At 40.8% G+C, this 18,139-nt stretch overlaps 1 protein-coding gene across 2 annotated transcripts in view; it reads right to left on the bottom strand.

The window, feature by feature from the left end:
* phactr3a (phosphatase and actin regulator 3a) overlaps positions 1-18,139 on the bottom strand; it is a 29,718-nt gene that overhangs the window by 7,243 nt on the left and 4,336 nt on the right. Inside the window, exons 2-7 of one of the 2 annotated variants that reach the window (XM_063885030.1) lie at positions 4,722-4,886; positions 3,982-4,149; positions 3,264-3,479; positions 1,737-1,965; positions 586-633; positions 203-450 (exon numbers count right to left, since the gene is read on the bottom strand). In XM_063885030.1, the coding sequence (XP_063741100.1) occupies positions 203-450; positions 586-633; positions 1,737-1,965; positions 3,264-3,479; positions 3,982-4,149; positions 4,722-4,886 (1,074 nt within the window). The remainder of the gene's footprint in view (positions 1-202; positions 451-585; positions 634-1,736; positions 1,966-3,263; positions 3,480-3,981; positions 4,150-4,721; positions 4,887-18,139) is intronic. The other variant, XM_063885038.1, reaches the window with a different exon arrangement.

Here is an 18,139-nt window from a genome sequence, read left to right as displayed (position 1 = left end):
GACAATGACGGGGCTACATTTCCTAAACTGATCAGCGAGTGTCGAGATGAGCACATCAAAAGTAAGCGATTGTCAACACTGTAACCTCACAGCCATTGTTTAATTTAAAAACCAATTTGTAAACTTCATCGCCAAACAAAAGAAAGTGTGAATGTGGAAATGCTTCGGACTGCATTGTGGACCCCTAAGCTCTTTAACCCACCAGAGATGACGGAGTCATTCCATTCTTCCAGGTCATTGGGGAGGCCTGAGGTGTTGGAGAAGCACTGGTCCAGCCGCATGTTCTCCTTATTCTCCTCCGCCTCCTTCTTGGGCCAGTCGGACCCTCCACCTCCCACACAGCCCCCGAAAGTTAAAGTGTGCTGGTTCTCTGAGCTGCAGGAGCGAGAGAGCCTTACGTCTGAACACCACAGCCTGGGAGGTGAGGCCTGCTCACACCCTTCATGGACACTGAGGGGGCACAGAGGAGGTGAAATGTTGGATTAACGTAGAGGACAGGGGGACCAAACGTCTGAAATTTAGAATACTTTAATGGTGCCACTCTACAAAGCAATACTTAAAGGAATACTCCACCAAACTGCTCACCCTGTGTCACCTGGAATTCCTGAAGAAAACTTTGTTTTTCTCACATGCCTTGGTTAATGAAGAATCCAAAAACAGAGATATGTTCAACAACAACACAACTATATAAAAAAGTACACATCAATATTTTCGCATTTGATTGTAATGCACGGGTTGTGTGAGAGGTTGTAATCTGTTTTAGGGATATACACTATATAGACAAAAGTATTGGGACACCTACACATTACACCTACAGGAGCTTTCTTGACATCCCCTTCCAAATTCTTAGGCATTAATTTGAAGTTGGTCTCCCCTTTGCAGCTATATCAGCTTCCACTCTTCTGGGAAAGCTTTCTACAAGATTTAGGAGTGTGTCTGTAGGAATTTTTGCCCATTCATCCAGAAGAGCATTGGTGAGGTCAGACACTGATGTTGGACGAGAGGGCCTGCCTCGCAATCTCCATTCTAGTTCATCCCAGAGCTGGTTTGGAACTCTGCAGTTATTGAGTCAGCAGAGCTTTGGCGACTGTCGCCTTTTCCCTCAGCACTCGGCGACCCCGCTATGTAACTTTACGTGGTCTGCCACTCCATGGCCGAGTTGTTGTGGTTCCTAAACGTTTCCACCTTGCAATAATACCACTTACAGTTGACCGGGGAATATCTAGGAGAGAAGACATTTCAGCAACTGACTTGTTGCAACGGTGGCATACTATTGCAGTACAACGATCGAATCCAGTGAGCTCTTTAGAAGGATCCATTCTTTCACAAATGCTTGTAAAAGCAGACTGCATGGCTAGATGCTTGATTTTACACACCTGTGACCATGGGACTGAATGAAACACCTGAATTCAATGATTAAGAGGAGTGTCTCAATACTTTTGTCTATATCGTGTAGTTGTGCAGTTGTTAAACCCTGCATTTACTTTAATTAATTCAAGACTTTTCAAAATAAAATCTTTGTTGCCCTTGGTTAGACACAGTTTGGGAACTTATTTTTACGGGGGAAACGTAAACATATGGTGGTATTTTCAGAAATGTCAGAATTGGTAGCAAAGTACATTAAGTACAATAAGTCACCAAAGCCAGCACACCAGTAACAAAGCAATATATTTGTTTTTGGCAGTCCCAGTGTCTGAGAGAAGTCGCTAACATGAACAGATGTTATTAGGACTCACCTCTCCTGTCTGTTTTTGGAAGCAAAGGCTCTCTGCAGTTCCTCCATAATGCAGCTAGGAGGCATGGGAGGATGCATCATATTGCCTATATGTGGGGACCCTGAGCTGTTGGTCAGGTGCCCTCGTAGTGGCAGGGTCATTGAAACCATGCTCTCTGTGGCCCTGGGTGGAGGCTCCTTGGGGAGGTAGGAGTTGGGCAGGTGGGTGGGTAGCGATGCAGGGCCTGAATCTGAAAGGGAGTGGGGAGCAGAAAATCTTCGGAGGTTAATTAACATAATTTCTTCTTTCTTTCATTTCCTCAAAACCTCATATTTTTCTGCAGGCTCATGGAAGCTGGAATGGATCTCACTGATACTGAGCTGAGCTTTGGGAAACAACTTTACATGTCTACTTATAGGAATATGGACTTCCCAGTACACTTGCTGTCTAACACATCTTTAAAATGAGCAGAAAACTGAACATCTGGAGTTTTCTTGGAAAGAAATTACACATCAAACCACTTTTCCAACCTGCCATCTGCACTGTATCTACAGCATGTATGTTCCTTATTTCATGTCTAAAAGGTTGGCTCGATCTAGTCTGTATGTGCACAGGAGTCTACATGAACCTGAATTATTTCCAACTTTGGCTTTCAAACAATGTCTGTGTACCAAAAGTAGGATTTGTCAGACTACACAGTAAATATCGTGTCGGGTCACCCTGACCCACCACAGCAGATACAATGCACTAAGCCTCTGGATCTCTCCCTGTAGGGATGAACACATTTCTTCCTGAAGATATTCCCTCATTTTTTCTATAGCTCCTTAGTCACCAAGTAAATATTGAACCTATTATTCACATTCTTCTTCTCTTAAGAGACATTATCCAGACACAAATAGGGGAGAAATGTACTTTGTTTGAGACCAATGTATCTGTCTGAACAACACACTTTTGTCAGATGTGGCAACACAGAGTGTAACTATGAAAATGTAAAGCAAACATTAACTAATGTCTGTGAACACCCTAGTTCCTTAATATTATATATTATATAACTTAAGTGGCAGGAAGTGTTTACCATGTCATACCATTGACAAAGCATGTAATGAATCTTCTTTATTTAATAAGTATCTTCTAATACATCAGTAACCTTTTTGTCATCTTTTGAACAGTGTCTTATTCCTTGTTAGGTTTGATGATTATGAGTTCTAAGTCATTTCATCACAGAGACACTTCTCCTCTAAACTTCCAAAGGTAACATAGTTAATACAAATTGGTGAAGAAGAACTTTATTATTCCAACCAGCAATCATCTAGACATTTCAGATGTCCCTACCGACCAAACTGTAAGGGTTTAAATTCAGTCACAGTATAAGGCTGCGTGACGTATCAGTTTCAACAATGTGTTATACTCCACCAGTCACAGGAGTACTGAAAGAGTACTTCTTAAACCTTCTGTATATTTCACAAAAATGATTTCTGCACTTAAGTATTTTTCTGAATGGAGGACATTTACTCGTAATGGAGCTTTTTTACATTCAGGTTTACTCACCATTGCATGGACTCAGCTGGTGCAATGGTTTTGGAGGTACTTGTGGTGGGGACGTTCCTGTAGTTATTTCTTCCTCTGTTCTTTCTTCCATCTGCTCGCCCCCGTCCTGCAGCCCCTCAGGTAAATCCCCGGCAGGGTGCAACTCCTCACCCCCCTCTTCCTCCGGTAGTAATACATTCTCCTCCACCTGTTCACAGTCCTGAGGAGGGGCGACTGCTGTAAAACAGAAATGAAGGAAAAGAGGAATTCAAAATTGAGGTTGAATTGTATTTTAGTAGAACTTTGACAAGCTGCATTGATCCTATTGATGATCATTTCTACAATGTTAAATTCTGAAATGTACTGCTTTTGTGAATATGCCTATTGAGAACTCTTATAGCAGATGAGAGTGGAGGCCAGGTTATTGAGTTGACTTTGCTGCCCTCTAGAGATACAAATGTAGAGAATCGACTCACATATAGCTTTGTGGATAACATAAACAATTAAAACGTTACACAATTGTATAAAACCTTTGCTTATGATGCATACATAATGAATTGCATTATAAAATGAAAGGCTTGTTGTTGGAAGAAAGCAGTACAAACCTCTTCATCTTCTTTAATCTGAGTAAAGACGCCACTCCATTTTACAAATATTCATTTTTGTCCTTATCTGTTGTTTTCGCTGCTTCTCTACATGATGTTCATTAATTAGATGACTCAGTGATCGATTGTCCTACCTGGTGGGGGAAGGTCCTCCTCAGGACAGAGGTATTCCACACTGCTGACTGTGAGGTTTGAGGTCAAAGACCCCCCGAACCCTCCAAGCAGGACTGCACCGTCTGAGCAGCAGCCCTGGATGGGGGAGCATGGGTCTTGGCATAGAAGACTGCTGGATAATGCTACATCTGTGCGAGGAAAGTAAGGGGAAAAGTATGTCAAGAGTTCTGTGTTGTGGATAAATACAACTTAGTGACATTCATATGTATTATCTCCATTCATAGAAAGTCATTTCTAGTAATGATGCTGTACCTCCTGTTGCTCACTCCCTGCTATTTATATTTCTCTGTTTACGACTGGCAATTACAATTTATCATTTGAACCCAACATATCCTTTGATGTGAATATTGACTTTTAAATCTACAAGAAACTATTAAATAGAAGTGGAAAAACACTCTCAATAAATAGCTATAATATGAATAGAAATAAATACATTTTTACATTAGAAAAAAAGGACCACATTCTGGGGGATGCTGTGACCACATGTCTCAATGTCCTTAAATTACATTCACCCACTATATCACCTTGATTCAAAAGTACACTTCATCTCGAATTTAGCCGTGGGATCAGCAATATAATGATCGAAAAATGTAGATACCGGCCATGGCTGCTTAAGATGACAAGGTGGAAATGTAGGCCTATCACGCTCTGATAATATTTAATTATCTTATTTTTTTAACTGGTGATCCAGCAACCATACCTGTGGAACTTTGCTTTAGCTTCTCATTTTTCTTTTTCCTCCACTTCCAGGGCTTGAAGATGCGCCCCAGGGTGGCCAGCTTGCTGTTACGGCGGATGGGTGGAGTGTGGACCCCGCTCACCAGACAGCCGCTCCTCAGCACTCTCTGCTGGTCCACTAACTCTACTACAGGGACAGTTGGAAGAGTTTTTGCAGGATGAATAAATGGGGTAAGGAAAAATGGGTGTGGGTTTGTAGAAGAGATGGATCAAAAGCAGGGGTGAAGGGTAGAGAGAGTATGGTGATGGGGATACAAGGATGAAAAAAAATAAGTAAAAGTGAAAGCAGGGAGAGAGAAAGAGGGAGAGAAACCAGAGCACAATTAGTACGCTCACCTTACTGAATAAACCATGATGGACTCCAAGTGCTGTGAACAGATTGAATTAGAAAGACTAATTTGATCAAGGCACACTCCCTCAATGCTGTTACTTCCCTGTGAATTGCCTCCCTCGAAGCCACACGTCACGCATCAAAATAAATATCTCTCACAATCTAAATTTGGAGAGATAAGAGCGCACAGACACAGACAGCCTCATAACGCTCCAAAAGATGCATTTCCCCGGAGACCAACAGGTGTGCCAGCCTCTCTGCTTTCCCAGAAACTTCATTAGAATTGACCAGTTAAACAGGGCTGATTGTTTTACTGTGTGAACCAATCTTTGCTTCTAATATACCGCTCCTCTGCTATTTACAGATTATCTCTTTCCTAGCTCTCACAGGATACATGTCTCCGAAGTGATCATTGTCCTCAGGCAGTGCAAATATCTCTGCAATCTGTTTCATAATGCCAAGAAAAGGTAGGGAAAAGGAGTATGCATTTCATTTTTTTTATAGATTTCATTCCACGGCGATGGGTGTGTAACATCTACTGTTTGTTAATGTCTAAGCATCAAAGTAGTTATGTTATGCACAGCGACTTAAAAGCAGAGGCAGTATCCGAACATCAGAAAATAAATTAGCTCACAATTGCTTACAATGAAAGTGATACAAATAAAACATGAAAAAAAGCATAAGAAAAAGGTCTAAATAACTAAGAAACGGATACATATATGGTCAAATCGGCAGTTTCATATACAAACAAATAAAAATGATTAAAACAAATAAAAATACCAGTATGCAGTGATGTATGACGAGTGCAGTCCATATGCAGTTCATTTCTTTATAATATAAATGAGCTGTACCACCTCTGCTGCCATCCTTTTCTCTCTCTAAAGGAAATGTGTGTTTCATTCAATGATGGCTATGACTCATATCTGGCTAAGTGTTGGCCTACAGATCCATGTGCGAACATTGCTGCTGGGTTGCAATCACTAAGAGAGCCAAGAAACAGGAAATGTAAAATATATTCCATGTATTGAAGAGCTACATGCGTCATTGTGACAAAAATGCAGCCATATCTGCCTTCAGGAGGCTGATATCTTTGTTCATATATTCAGTCGAAGACGATGCAAGGATTTGTAATGGGGGAGGTTTGGGAGAGGAAGGGATTGTGGAAGGAGGGTGGTGCAGAGTGGATCAGGGTGTGATGTTGAGTACAGTGATGGAGGAGGGAGGATACAGCTGACTCCTTTTCACGCCTTTTTTCAGCTCCTTGCTTTTGCCCTGAAGCAAAATGGTAAGGAGTAGAAAGAGGATGGTGGTTTTGTTTGGGGGAGGAGAAACGAGTAGAAGATGAAAAGGAGAAACAATGAGAGGAGAGTTGACAAGGAGAGGAGAAACAATGTAGGAGAGGAAAGGAGAGAAGAAACAAGTGCATAGGAGTAAAGGAAAGGGTTATGGAAAAGGAATAAGAAACAAGGACAGGTGGTCCATGAAAGAAGAGAGAGATGGGGGAAATAAGAAAAGGAAAGGCAGTGGTAAGAGGAAATGGGGACGGATAAACAAGCAGATGAGAGGAAAGGAAAAGTAATGCCAATAAAGAAAACAGAGGGAGTAAAAGGAAGTAAGTGAAGGAGAAAAGACGAGATGGAAGGAAGTCATTTCCAGTTTGACATTTGACCCTGAAGGTTATTTGAAACCGGTCAGTCGACCCTGCACACCCCCGCTCACTGTGTTATCATCACTGCTGTCACAAAAGCAGCGTGGCAGACGTAGCGGCGCACGCAGAATCCAGGTCAAGCTCGAAGGAAACACACCCAGAGAGAGAGAAAAAAGCTTAAGAGAAGGAGAGGGGGAGCAGGAGGGGTAAAGGCGTTGTGTCTGTGTGAGAGGGGAAAAGTGTGTGTGTGTGTGTGTGTGTGTGTGTGTGTGTGTGTGTGTGTGTGTGTGTGTGTGTGTGTGTGTGTGTGTGTGTGTGTGTGTGTGCGTGTGTGCATGCGTGTGTGTGTGTGTGTAGGGAAAGAGAAGGGGAGAGGAGGTGGGGTCAGGCCCGCTGCTGTTGCTATGGCGACCACATCCAGATGCTGCCGCAGCAGTGGGAGCCAGCGGGAGGAGCGAGAGTCGGTCTGTAGCTTAGAGAAGAGGAGGAGGAGGAGAGGGGAGAGCAGAGGAGCCCCCTACACAGACACTGCATGCCACATCTAAAGCCAGTAGCAGCAGTGCATTGTGGGTAGGGGGTGAAGCCACATGGAGAATGAGATCTGTCTGCGTTTTTTTGAAAGAGAGAAAGAAGGAGATGGGATGGTGCCGGGGGGGGGGGGGGTAAGAAAGAGGGGATTCCAGGGAGAAGCGGCGAAGAGGAGGGATGGGAGGGGGCTGTTGCTATACGGAAGAGCTTGCAGGAGAATCTGTGCTTGTCCAATCACGGAGCAGCTATTTATAATGCATATCAAGTAATTCTTCATTTTCATAGAAAGGGTGGTTTTTAAGAGAAAATGACAGGTGCACCAGAATTAGGTATAAACATGTGCACGCACATGGAGATTTATTTTATCCAACAGATGAGGATATGTCGAAATGTGTGTCAGACAAGCATGAATGAACTACATGCACCATGTGGCGGTTCTAATTAATATGGCAATGCAAATAGGATTTATTAAATCCACGTGTCATGCTGATGCAGTAGCCCCATACCCATTTGCTGTTTGCACATGGCCATCTCCAATAAGTCGGCACATACTGTAATATCAATGAGATGGTTGCGTCACGGATTTACACAAGTTAAAAGATTAAATTCTCAACAGAACACGTAATATAATTCAAATACCACATCCCGACTGCAAGTAAAAATATACAATTTGAATCCTACAAACTATGCTGCATTAGAGCTGTGTAAAGTTTAGGATTGTAATAAAGTAAAGTAAATACATAAAGACAATTTGATGATTTAACTTAGCAAGAAAACTACATCAGAGTGTGTTAATGTGCTACCAGGGACCACACCCACTTAACCAGCATGTCAGCACATTCAGGAGCCTAGGATCTCACCCCACATGTGTACATCCCCTCGCAAGGGCCTATAGTGAGCAAGGAATTTAAATAAAGAAAGTCTAAAAGCATATCAGTTCAGAAATGTTAAGCCAATATGAAAGGGACTCAAACTTGCCCCTCATAAACAGTGGTTTGCAACAGAAATTGTATACAGGTCTATAAGAAATGTACCATAGTTGTTAATTGATTTATTACCTCTGTAAGAATTATCCTAATGAGGCAAACAGTACGGTCTTAATCCCTAGTTTCATGTCTTCTTCAATACAGCATGATTGTTTGGTAAATGATGGTCCCATTCAGAAGGAAGGATGGAGAAAAGGAAGATGGTGACGGCCAAAACGTCAAACTTAGGACTTCAAAACTCTCACCTACAAATCATTAATAACCAATAACAAAGAATAGCTCTTTTATACAGTCTGTCTCTCAAATTCAAAGTTTGTTAAAATAGGAATGCTTTGTCAAATGAATAAGTGCCAAACTCCCAATGCTCCTGCTCTGTTGTAACACTGGCAATCACAAGGCAACGTATGTGAGTAAGCAATGAAAACAACTCTGAATACGTGTGAAATTACCTTTTTAGATTTTGCAATGAAAGACTTTAACACTGAGGAATAGGATAGTACTAATGGCATAGTTTCAGTACTGAGGTGGAATGAGCAAAAGCCTTGCTATGCAGGAGTGGCTTTGCGCTTTCTAAAGCTCTCTCTGTAGTGATAAAACACAAATCAGAACAAAACAGCACTTTATATCTTGCAGTTCACTTTCAGACAAATGATTTTATTAATATTTGCACTATTAGACTGCATTACAAAAACATCGAGGATTCAAGTATGTATCAATGTTAGTCTAAATTAAATGTAATGTCATTTTGAAAGCAGGTGTTTAAACCTCTTAAACACAATCAGCACTCAGATTTCTGGAAATGAAATGATGAAAAGGCCTTGAGGGTTTTAAAGTGAGTCATAAATTACAATTTTACTACTTTTAGGAGGCTTCAATATAAAACAAACACGTTTTACCTACTCAATGGAGTACTGTCTTGCACAGTAAATTCCAACCAGCCTTAGCTGCAGTATTTTTAGGGCTAAATAGCACATGTTAGCATGGTAATATATACTTAAATATTAATGGTAAACAGTATACCTGCTAAACCTTAGCACGTTAACTTTGTGAGCACATTGCCAGGTTAGCATTTGCAGTTTGCAGCCTTACACATCTGCTAGCAAGGTTTTTACTACTGTACCTTGCTGCAGGCAAACCTGGGGCTAATAACAAAACATATAAATCTTACTGTGCAACCATTCCTGCTTTGCGCTGTGCGTGCTACAGTGGTCTCATCACTGCTATAAATAACGTCAGCATGATCCTTGACTCTTATCACCTCTCCAAGCCCCACAGTGCCTCTGTTCCTCGCTAAAGTCGCTCTGCTCCTTCCACCAAGTCAACTGACAATGTGCCCTTGAATGGACCACCTTCTTACCCGCTGCCACGCCAGATAACCTCCTCACTTTACCCCCCTGGCTTTACAACTGTGCTGCCATCTGTGTGTAGCCCCGCAGTCAGAGGGGGCCAGGCACAGTCAGGGCACACAGCTCACAACTCGCAGGGAGAGAGTGAAGAACAGAAGGGATAAAGCACTGTGAAATTAAAGAAAGTATGAATGAGAGACAAAGGCTGGGTTTAAGAACGGCAGCAGTGATCAAGAGTAGAATGATTAATGGAAGAGCAGAGGGAGTAATGAAGAGCTTCACAAAATGACTCCATTCTGCCTCTGAAAGTGCAAAGACCAACTTACAATTCATTAATGACATCTGAAAGCCTTGTCTCATGAAGCTTTCTTTCTATGAAATGTATTCTGTCACAGCTCTAAACCTTGTCCAATCGAATATATATCCAATCACCAATATTCATCCTACCAAGCTTTTTTACAGCAATACAAAACAACAAAATTACTAATGTGTATTCGCCTCATAGCTTTATTATAAAATGCATTTTGGAAGACAGAAACTACCATTCAGGACACACAAGGTCATTCCCTTTTTTCCTTTTGTTCATGCTTATTAATGTCCATTCTCCCTACAACAATGAACCTCATAAGTCAGGGATGTTTCTCCAAACATGAAAGCGTCATTCTTTTTTTACAACCTACCTGGAATGAAATCGTTCCATTAAAGCTTTATTTTTTTCGGTTGGTTAATTAAAAAAAATCAGAGCATGCTCTTACTGACATCTCAAATGTGTATCAGCTTCAACAAATAAAACACATTGTATACAATTTTGAGTAGTCCATATTGACAGTAATAAATGCGTTCTGGTGTAAAGAAACTAAAACTAGCTCCTTTAGGAAACTCATTTCTTGGAAAACGGATTACCTCAGTGTAAGGCGGCATGAGTTAGCAAAGGTCAAGCCTCCACATCATCACAGTGATTACAGTAAAAATGTGAAACTCCAGTGAGTGGACTTCTGGCAACAAGAGAGTGAAATGATGTCAGTGAAGCCAGCAGCCAATGGGAAATGCCCGCGGCTCTTGTTTTTACCATATGTTTGTGCTGAGAATGAGGACTAGTGGGTGGCTTTGTGTGTAAGCCTTTGCTGAAGCATCAACAAGAAGAATGTAGTTCATTCTCAGTTTAGACACAAAGACACACATATGTTTCTCTGCTTTCACGCATCAGTTTTTATGAAATGTGGTGGACAGATAGATGTTGGGACATGTACACAACATTATTATAACTGTTTTGTCAAAACTTAAATAGCGACATTGGTTAAGCTACGTTTACCCGCCATGGAAGTACAAAGTGCTACTCAGCCTGTGATATCCCATCCTCTCTTCCCTCACAAGTTGCAGTATCTCAGATATCGATGGATTTGTATAGTATTCAGGTTAAAGCCCCTTAAAGTTTGGTTTTGAATCTCAAAAGTATTTTTATGCAACATTATTATCTACAACTTTGTGTATTTATGACTAAATAAGCAACAAATTAAAACCCCAAAACTCATTCTCTTCATCAGGAATGTGTGGTTGGAAACAACACATCTACTATCATCACTTTTCGATGTAAATGTGACTAAAGTGTTAACGGTCTACGACAGCACCCACATTTTTTTCCAACTGGACCTCGACCGCCTCAGACGAAGTGAGGATGGCACACAAAAACGCCTTACGGTAATCTCAGGTGAAATAAGAAAAACGGTACATTTTTGATTAAGGTAGGTTACTTAAGTGTGTAAAAAAAACAAAGGATTGAATGATATCAAGTTTGAGAATTGTTCAAAAAACAAAGGACTAAATGATGTCAAGTTTGAGAATTGTTCAAAAAACAAAGGACTAAATTATGTCAAGTTTGAGAATTGTTCAAAAAACAAAGGACTAAATTATGTCAAGTTTGAGAATTGTTCAGCACTGGTGAACGTTATTGCTTCTCAAATATTTTTAAATGGTTCCTGGCCCGGATAGTAATTGACAGTTCAAGCCTAAAAAGGCAACCCCTGCTATTTTATACAGAACTACTTACACACATGACACATTTACACACAGACACGCCTCTGCATTTTATCCAAAAAAAGACAGGCTATCTTTGACCAAGTGTGAAAGCCTCGCTACAGTCATCTCATCCACCCCGTGGGTCGAAAATGTTCTTGCTAAAAGTGCTTTTCCTGTCACCCACACAATAGGGTGAGCATCAGAAAATGTCATTCCAGCCTGCTCCCAGCAGCAACCACCAGAAGAAGAATGGAGACCGTGACTGTGTCCCGAAAGACTTCCAGGACATAGCTAAGTTTTGGACTGTGTTCCTGTTGAAATAAATCTCACACTGTTCCATCAAAAAGCTCCCTCCAATCAGGTAATGGAAGTTTTGGTTCACCCCTTGTACCCTGTGCTGTTCCTGCAGTCTATCACATTAATTTAACAAACTACAAGATTCATATTGATGCATTCAGCAACTCTTCAAAAGTGCTGCTTGGAAAAGAGTTCCCTCTTCAGAGAAATGATCTAATTATAAAGTTACACTTTTTGTCCCTGATGACAACAAAGAGGCGTGCAGCCTTGTGCTTTGAAAGACTTTCCCAGCAACACAAATGTCACAGCTTTTATCCTGCAGCAGTCAGTGTGTCTATCAACAGGATATTATTCAAACATCCTTGAACAATATCCAGAACTATCTCAGTCCTTTCTTATTCCTTTGAGAAAGCAGCGAATGCAAAATGTGAGCAGTCTTTCCTCACTGGTAGCAGCTCGTTTCTCAAAGTTCACGCTCAGGTGAATTAATCATCATTTCTTTGCCTAAAAGGCTAGTTATAGACTCCAGTATCAGAGTCAGGTGGGTGAGCGATTGTGTGTAGTTAGTTCTTGCCTGAAACATTGCTACAAAGCATTTGGAGTGTGTGCGTGAGACAAAGAGGGAGAGCAGGAGAGTAAATATTCCCTGCACCCACAATCTGTTTGATTACATGAGTCTGTCTACATGTTTTTGTGTTTACACTTGATATAGAACCAGATAGCTCAGTTCCATAGGGCTTCTCGCTCCACAGGGAGGAGAGCACATCACGGTCTCCAGGCAGGAAAGACAATAGGAGGTGCACAGAGGAACTGAACAAATCACCACTGTCAGCGCTATAATCTCCAAACGAGTTCCCACGGCAAGAATGCCACTCGCATTCAGATTCCCTCAAGTGTAGGAGCCTGGGACAGCTTGGGTCTACTAAAATCAAGTTGATGTCCCAGCCTAAGCAGTGGTTTAGGCTAAAAACCCAGCCACAGTGTACTGTGATGTGTGCAAAGCTGCCAGGGAACACAAAATAGCATGACATTGTCATTGCGTTATTGCTCGAAAAGCTGTATTTATCCCATGTTCTGGATATCATGCAGGCCAGGATGAACAGTCGCCAATGGCCCATTTTGTGACGTCAAACAGAACAGACACGAGTCAGTGTGCTAACCGTCCAGTAACCTCATTTGTCACGGACTTACAGATATACTTAAACAAGCCAGGCAGTACAGGCATTTATCATTAAACCATGTAATAACCATGTCAATAGCCATCTTGTGCACATGATGGAACATACTGAGGACAAGGGGTCAAACAAATACACTGCCTACTGGTTCTAATGAGAGATCACAGATAGGAAATGTAATGTGTGAGTAATATAATCACAGCAGTCATGACTGCACTTAAAATTATGACCTTAGTAATTAAAGCTAAGCTTCTGCTGCCAAATTGATTTTATGCTTCATCTCTTAAAGTATTGATTTTATGCATCCAACTTAATTCTAAACACTTGCACGTACATCTCCGTACTGTATATCTTTCCTGAAATAATATAAAATGAAATAAATGGTCTACTGTTTTGGTCGGGAGCAAAATGAGTCAGAACAGCAGAAACTGTTGTAAGCGCTGAGACTGGTGGCAGACGGGAAAACTGTCCACAACACACTTTGCCCAGTAACACAAACACATTTACTTGTGTGAGCACAAAAGCTTCCCTGTAGTTGCACAGTGCCACAGGGATGCTGCTGACATATATTATCTGGTAGTCCAACAGGTTTGGGTTATATGATGAATCAGTGTTGATGGAGAAGGTGCTAGAAGCCACTAACTCATCAATAATGACCACACTCTGTACTACAGGCTTGGCCTCAGTTCTAATAGCAGTTTTAATGGGATTGGATTTGAGCTTTTGGCTTACATGAATGTATGGGATGATTAAATTAATGGAATTTGTGCCTGGATCTGCACAATGTGCTTTCCTCACTAATGTGTCATCGGTGCAAGAGTAGGAGAGAAAAATGCGGGGTCCCCTCCCCGGCAGATCAAGAGCCCGGCTGAGACGAGGCTTCTGTGATCTGGGACAGACTGATCAGCTCTCAGAACACGGCTCCACTCGGCTCAGCAGCCTGCTGCAAGGCAACGGCTGGTGCTCTCCATGGTGCTGAAATCACTGCTAAAATACAGGAAAAACCCAAGTCCAGCATCACTCCCTATAGGCACCTCAGTGCAATATATTTCCCTTCCACTATTTTATTTAACTCTGAGTGTTAAGCATATCCACATTATTGCCACAGAATGTTTGATATTGTTGCAAAACGAAAGCTGTGTCACTTTTAATAAACCTTTTAGTGTGTCACAAATTAAGAAAATAAAGCTAATTCTAATAAATAGTTCACAGAGCACAGTGTGACATCAGATCAAAGGTCCAAAAACCAAATAAATCTATAATAAAAAAAAAAGAAAATTGCCTACTTTGCATATTATACACTTTTGCTTAAATTCACACACTTCCAGCCTTCCCCTTTGATAGATGTTAAAAAGGGCTACATCACATTACAACAATCAGCAATGGTTCCAAACGATGGTGTTCAAAACCTGAATTAACTTTAACTTACCAACAGTAAGCTGAGAATCAATATGTGACCCTCAAAATATCCTATAATGTTTGGTGTTTGGCTTTAGACAATACTATGTTCTTTCCCTTAATCAAAATCTTAAATACACACTTCAAAATATAAAGTGAACCAGTGAGTGTTCTTTCACTATGTAGGGAATATTGAATGATTTGACAATGGAGTAATTCAGAACACAGACTCTCTCAGCCTGCACTCACTTCCCTTAAATATTATTTTTTCTCCTCACACACAGTCAGCCAACAACACAATGAAAAGCTTCGATTAATTTCCTCTTTATGACCGTAATACTTCTTGTGCAGTTATCTGATCTGGCTATGTATTTAATTTACCATCTCCTGAGAGGCCCTGGTGGAGATGTTCAATAATACTGTATAGTGTAAGTGCCCATCAGACAGTCACTCTATGGAAGGCCTCACACCACTTTATCTCAACTCTGCGGTGATTTAAAGTCTGTCACTCTGCCTCATTATACCTCCTCTACTTTAAGCTCTACCTACCTCTGGTTTTTCCTCTTTCTCTCTCACACCACTCTTAATGTATGCCTCCTTCCTGCCTGTCCACTTTTCTTCTCCGTCCCAGACAGGAGCGTTTATCGTTTATAGGGCCGGGGACTCCCCTCTGCCCTCTTCATCTATCTCTGACTGAATCTGGCAGGTTTGTTACGAAAGTGGGACACAGTGGCTAAGAACAGGTGTGAGGGTAAAAAACATCGATTTATGAGTGTCTCTGTGTGAGAGAGAGACGGGGAGGGTGTGCTGCTGATGTTACACACTTACTGACTTGGGGAGGAGGAAGCAAGACATACTAAAAGCACTTTTTATATATTGATAGATCACATGAATACTTGAATAAGCTGCATGCAACACACACTGAATATAACCTAGCTTTGCAGGTCATTGTTTTTGTTTTATTTCCTGCAATTGTATTGTTTTGTTTCCCTCTCGCTACTGGCCTTTGGCAGCAACAGGCAGCTCTAAAAACTCTAAAAACACACTGTAGGTTACCTGCCCAGCAACAAATAGCAGACAGACACATTTAGAAACTAGCTGGTGAACATAGCGGAGCAATTGGTTGTTAAAGCAGCAGTGGGAATGGACCAAAACCAGAGCTACAGTCCAATAAAAGGAGAGTGAATGTTTTGGGTTGCTATTCTGAAAAATGTACAATACGATTATGGCTTTCCTAGTTTGAAGGACATAAATTGTGGTGTTAATATGGTAGCAAATAATTATAAATTGTCCACATCATACAGAAGAAGAGGAACATGTTCAATGCAAGACACTAGTGCTACATTACTTTCATTATTTAAATAATTAGTCCAACTGAAATGTTACCTATCTTTTCCTATTTCTGTAACAAAATAAGTAGTTCCGATTTCTATAGCACGTTAAAGTCTAAACAGGATCCATGGGAAACTATCCAGTGCTGCTCATGCTGACGCTTTTTCAAATCAGAGCCATACATCCATGGCCTTTTTGTTAATGGTCTGCTGTAGACTATCCATCATCTCAACATGGCCAGTTAGCAACAGGGACAGCTTCTTGGCAGTTTTCCAACAGAGGCAGCCTTCACCTCATCACTTTCTTTTCTTGCTCTTTTTCCCTCTGCCAGATTCCTGGTATTTTCCTTTCCTCCAAAGTGTGTTTCCTGTCTTAGCTCTTTACCCTTCACAGCATAGTGCATGCAACTTCCTGAACTTCATTTAACCTTAGTCTCTAAAGGCTAAATAGCACCATTACATATTTCCTTTATGCTGGGGAAATATGTTGAGTCTGCTTGGGTCCTAATTCTGTGTTCTCCAACTGCCTTTCTGTCTGGTTCCTGCATATTTTGGCTCTGATTTTGCGATGTCTTTCATTGCACAAGTCTGCTCAGGCCTGCCAGTTCTCCTGCAGATCAATGCACACTTGGATGCACCTGCCAAAAGAAGAAACATGCAGGTGTACGCACGCAAACAACAGGCGCAGACACACACGGCTCAAACACTGTCAAATGCCTAATGTGCTCCCACATCCACAGGGAGCAGGCATGATGTAGGGCTTTTGTAGTTCTTGTCATTTTTGTGCTCCATTTTCATGGGCGGCTGAAAGAGAGTTAAGGCGTCCGCAGAGAGCGGGGCTCAACAATGCGTCCAGATGCAGCTTATCCCCATTCACTACTCAGCGGTCGTGGATCCACATTGTGACAGTTCAGTTGGAACAACATGCAGTGATGTTTCAGACAGAAAGGAGAAAGATAGACTTACACAAAGCTAAACATTGGCTGGCCCCAGCTTATCAAATGTAAAATTAGGCTGCTTTTGTGTTTCACAACATTGTAGATTGAATACAGATACTTTAAGACAAATGATTGGAAAAACAGGACATATTAATTTGGGATGGTTATGGGCTAATCAATAGGCGGAATGGATATACAGTAGCTAGTTGCAGCCATAGGTAAAAGACAACAATAAAGATATTCTTCCTCCAGTAAATACATATTGCTATACTACAAAGGTATTATGCTAAATCCTTAAATGAATTAAGACAATGTTGGCAGTGTTGCAAATCAGTGATTTTATGGCACTGTTTATTTTATATTAATGAGACAAAGTGCCTTAATTGGCAAGTGTTTCAATTAACTAGTCAAAGAATAGACATTCCGAACTCATTATTTATAACATGCCATTTTTCAATTGAATCGGAAGAAACGTACTTATATAAATAAAAAAAGGAAAATACACTTTGAAACAGTAAAAAGAGAATAGATTCTCTAAGATATTAACCAGAGTGAATAAACTATGAATTAACAATATTCCTCAGGTTTATATTTAACTGAAGTATGTGCGTAGAGTCAACGCCAACATGTTGATCTGAAAAGTCTGAAAAAAGACTGTAAAGGTCACAGCATATGATTCATATCATTTTAATTAAACCATTTAGACTCCTTGTTCCCCATACAGAAGTCTGTGTTTTGAAATATTTTTGTTCATATTTTTTAGTGCCATTGACTATATGCAGTAAGGCAGATTCATACTGCATTTAATGTTTTAGAATACTTTTATTTATATGGCCTACCCTAATTAAAGCATCAGACTTTAAAATAACTGAATAAGTCAGTGCCTCTTGTCATGGATCAACAGATATGTATCACTTTCTCAAAGTGCCAGCTTTAAAGCATACAGTCTCAACCACATCAATTAATAATACTACAGTAAACATTTCAGGATAGCTCCTGACAGCAGATATCTTGTTACTACTCTCAGACTCTAGATGGCTAAGCATCTCTCCTTGGCCCCTGTGGGGACCTCTATAGCATCAAGAAAGATGGAAATTAATTGCTCTCCTTTGGCTACCACTAACAGGTGGCCTTGACTTACTCAGTCCCTTCAGGGTGACCATGAGGAGTGAGTTGTGATGCTTGTGTGAATTACAGCTCTGATACCGAAAAAAGGAAGAAAGACCTAAATCAGTTCAGGCTTCATGTAGTGCTGGTTCTTCTTCTGAAAACTAAATCTTGCTACGACATATGTGTGTATTTTCGACGAGAGCAACTAAAGAACATTTTATACAATGTCAATGTATCAATGTCAAATGTCAAAATACATTTATTAATGTGAATATA

The sequence above is a fragment of the Eleginops maclovinus genome, chromosome 1 (genome assembly GCF_036324505.1).
Source record: "Eleginops maclovinus isolate JMC-PN-2008 ecotype Puerto Natales chromosome 1, JC_Emac_rtc_rv5, whole genome shotgun sequence".
NCBI lineage: Eukaryota > Metazoa > Chordata > Actinopteri > Perciformes > Eleginopidae > Eleginops > Eleginops maclovinus.
The sequence above is the reverse complement of the archived record's forward strand: the minus strand, read 5'-3'. Positions and strand labels throughout refer to the sequence as shown.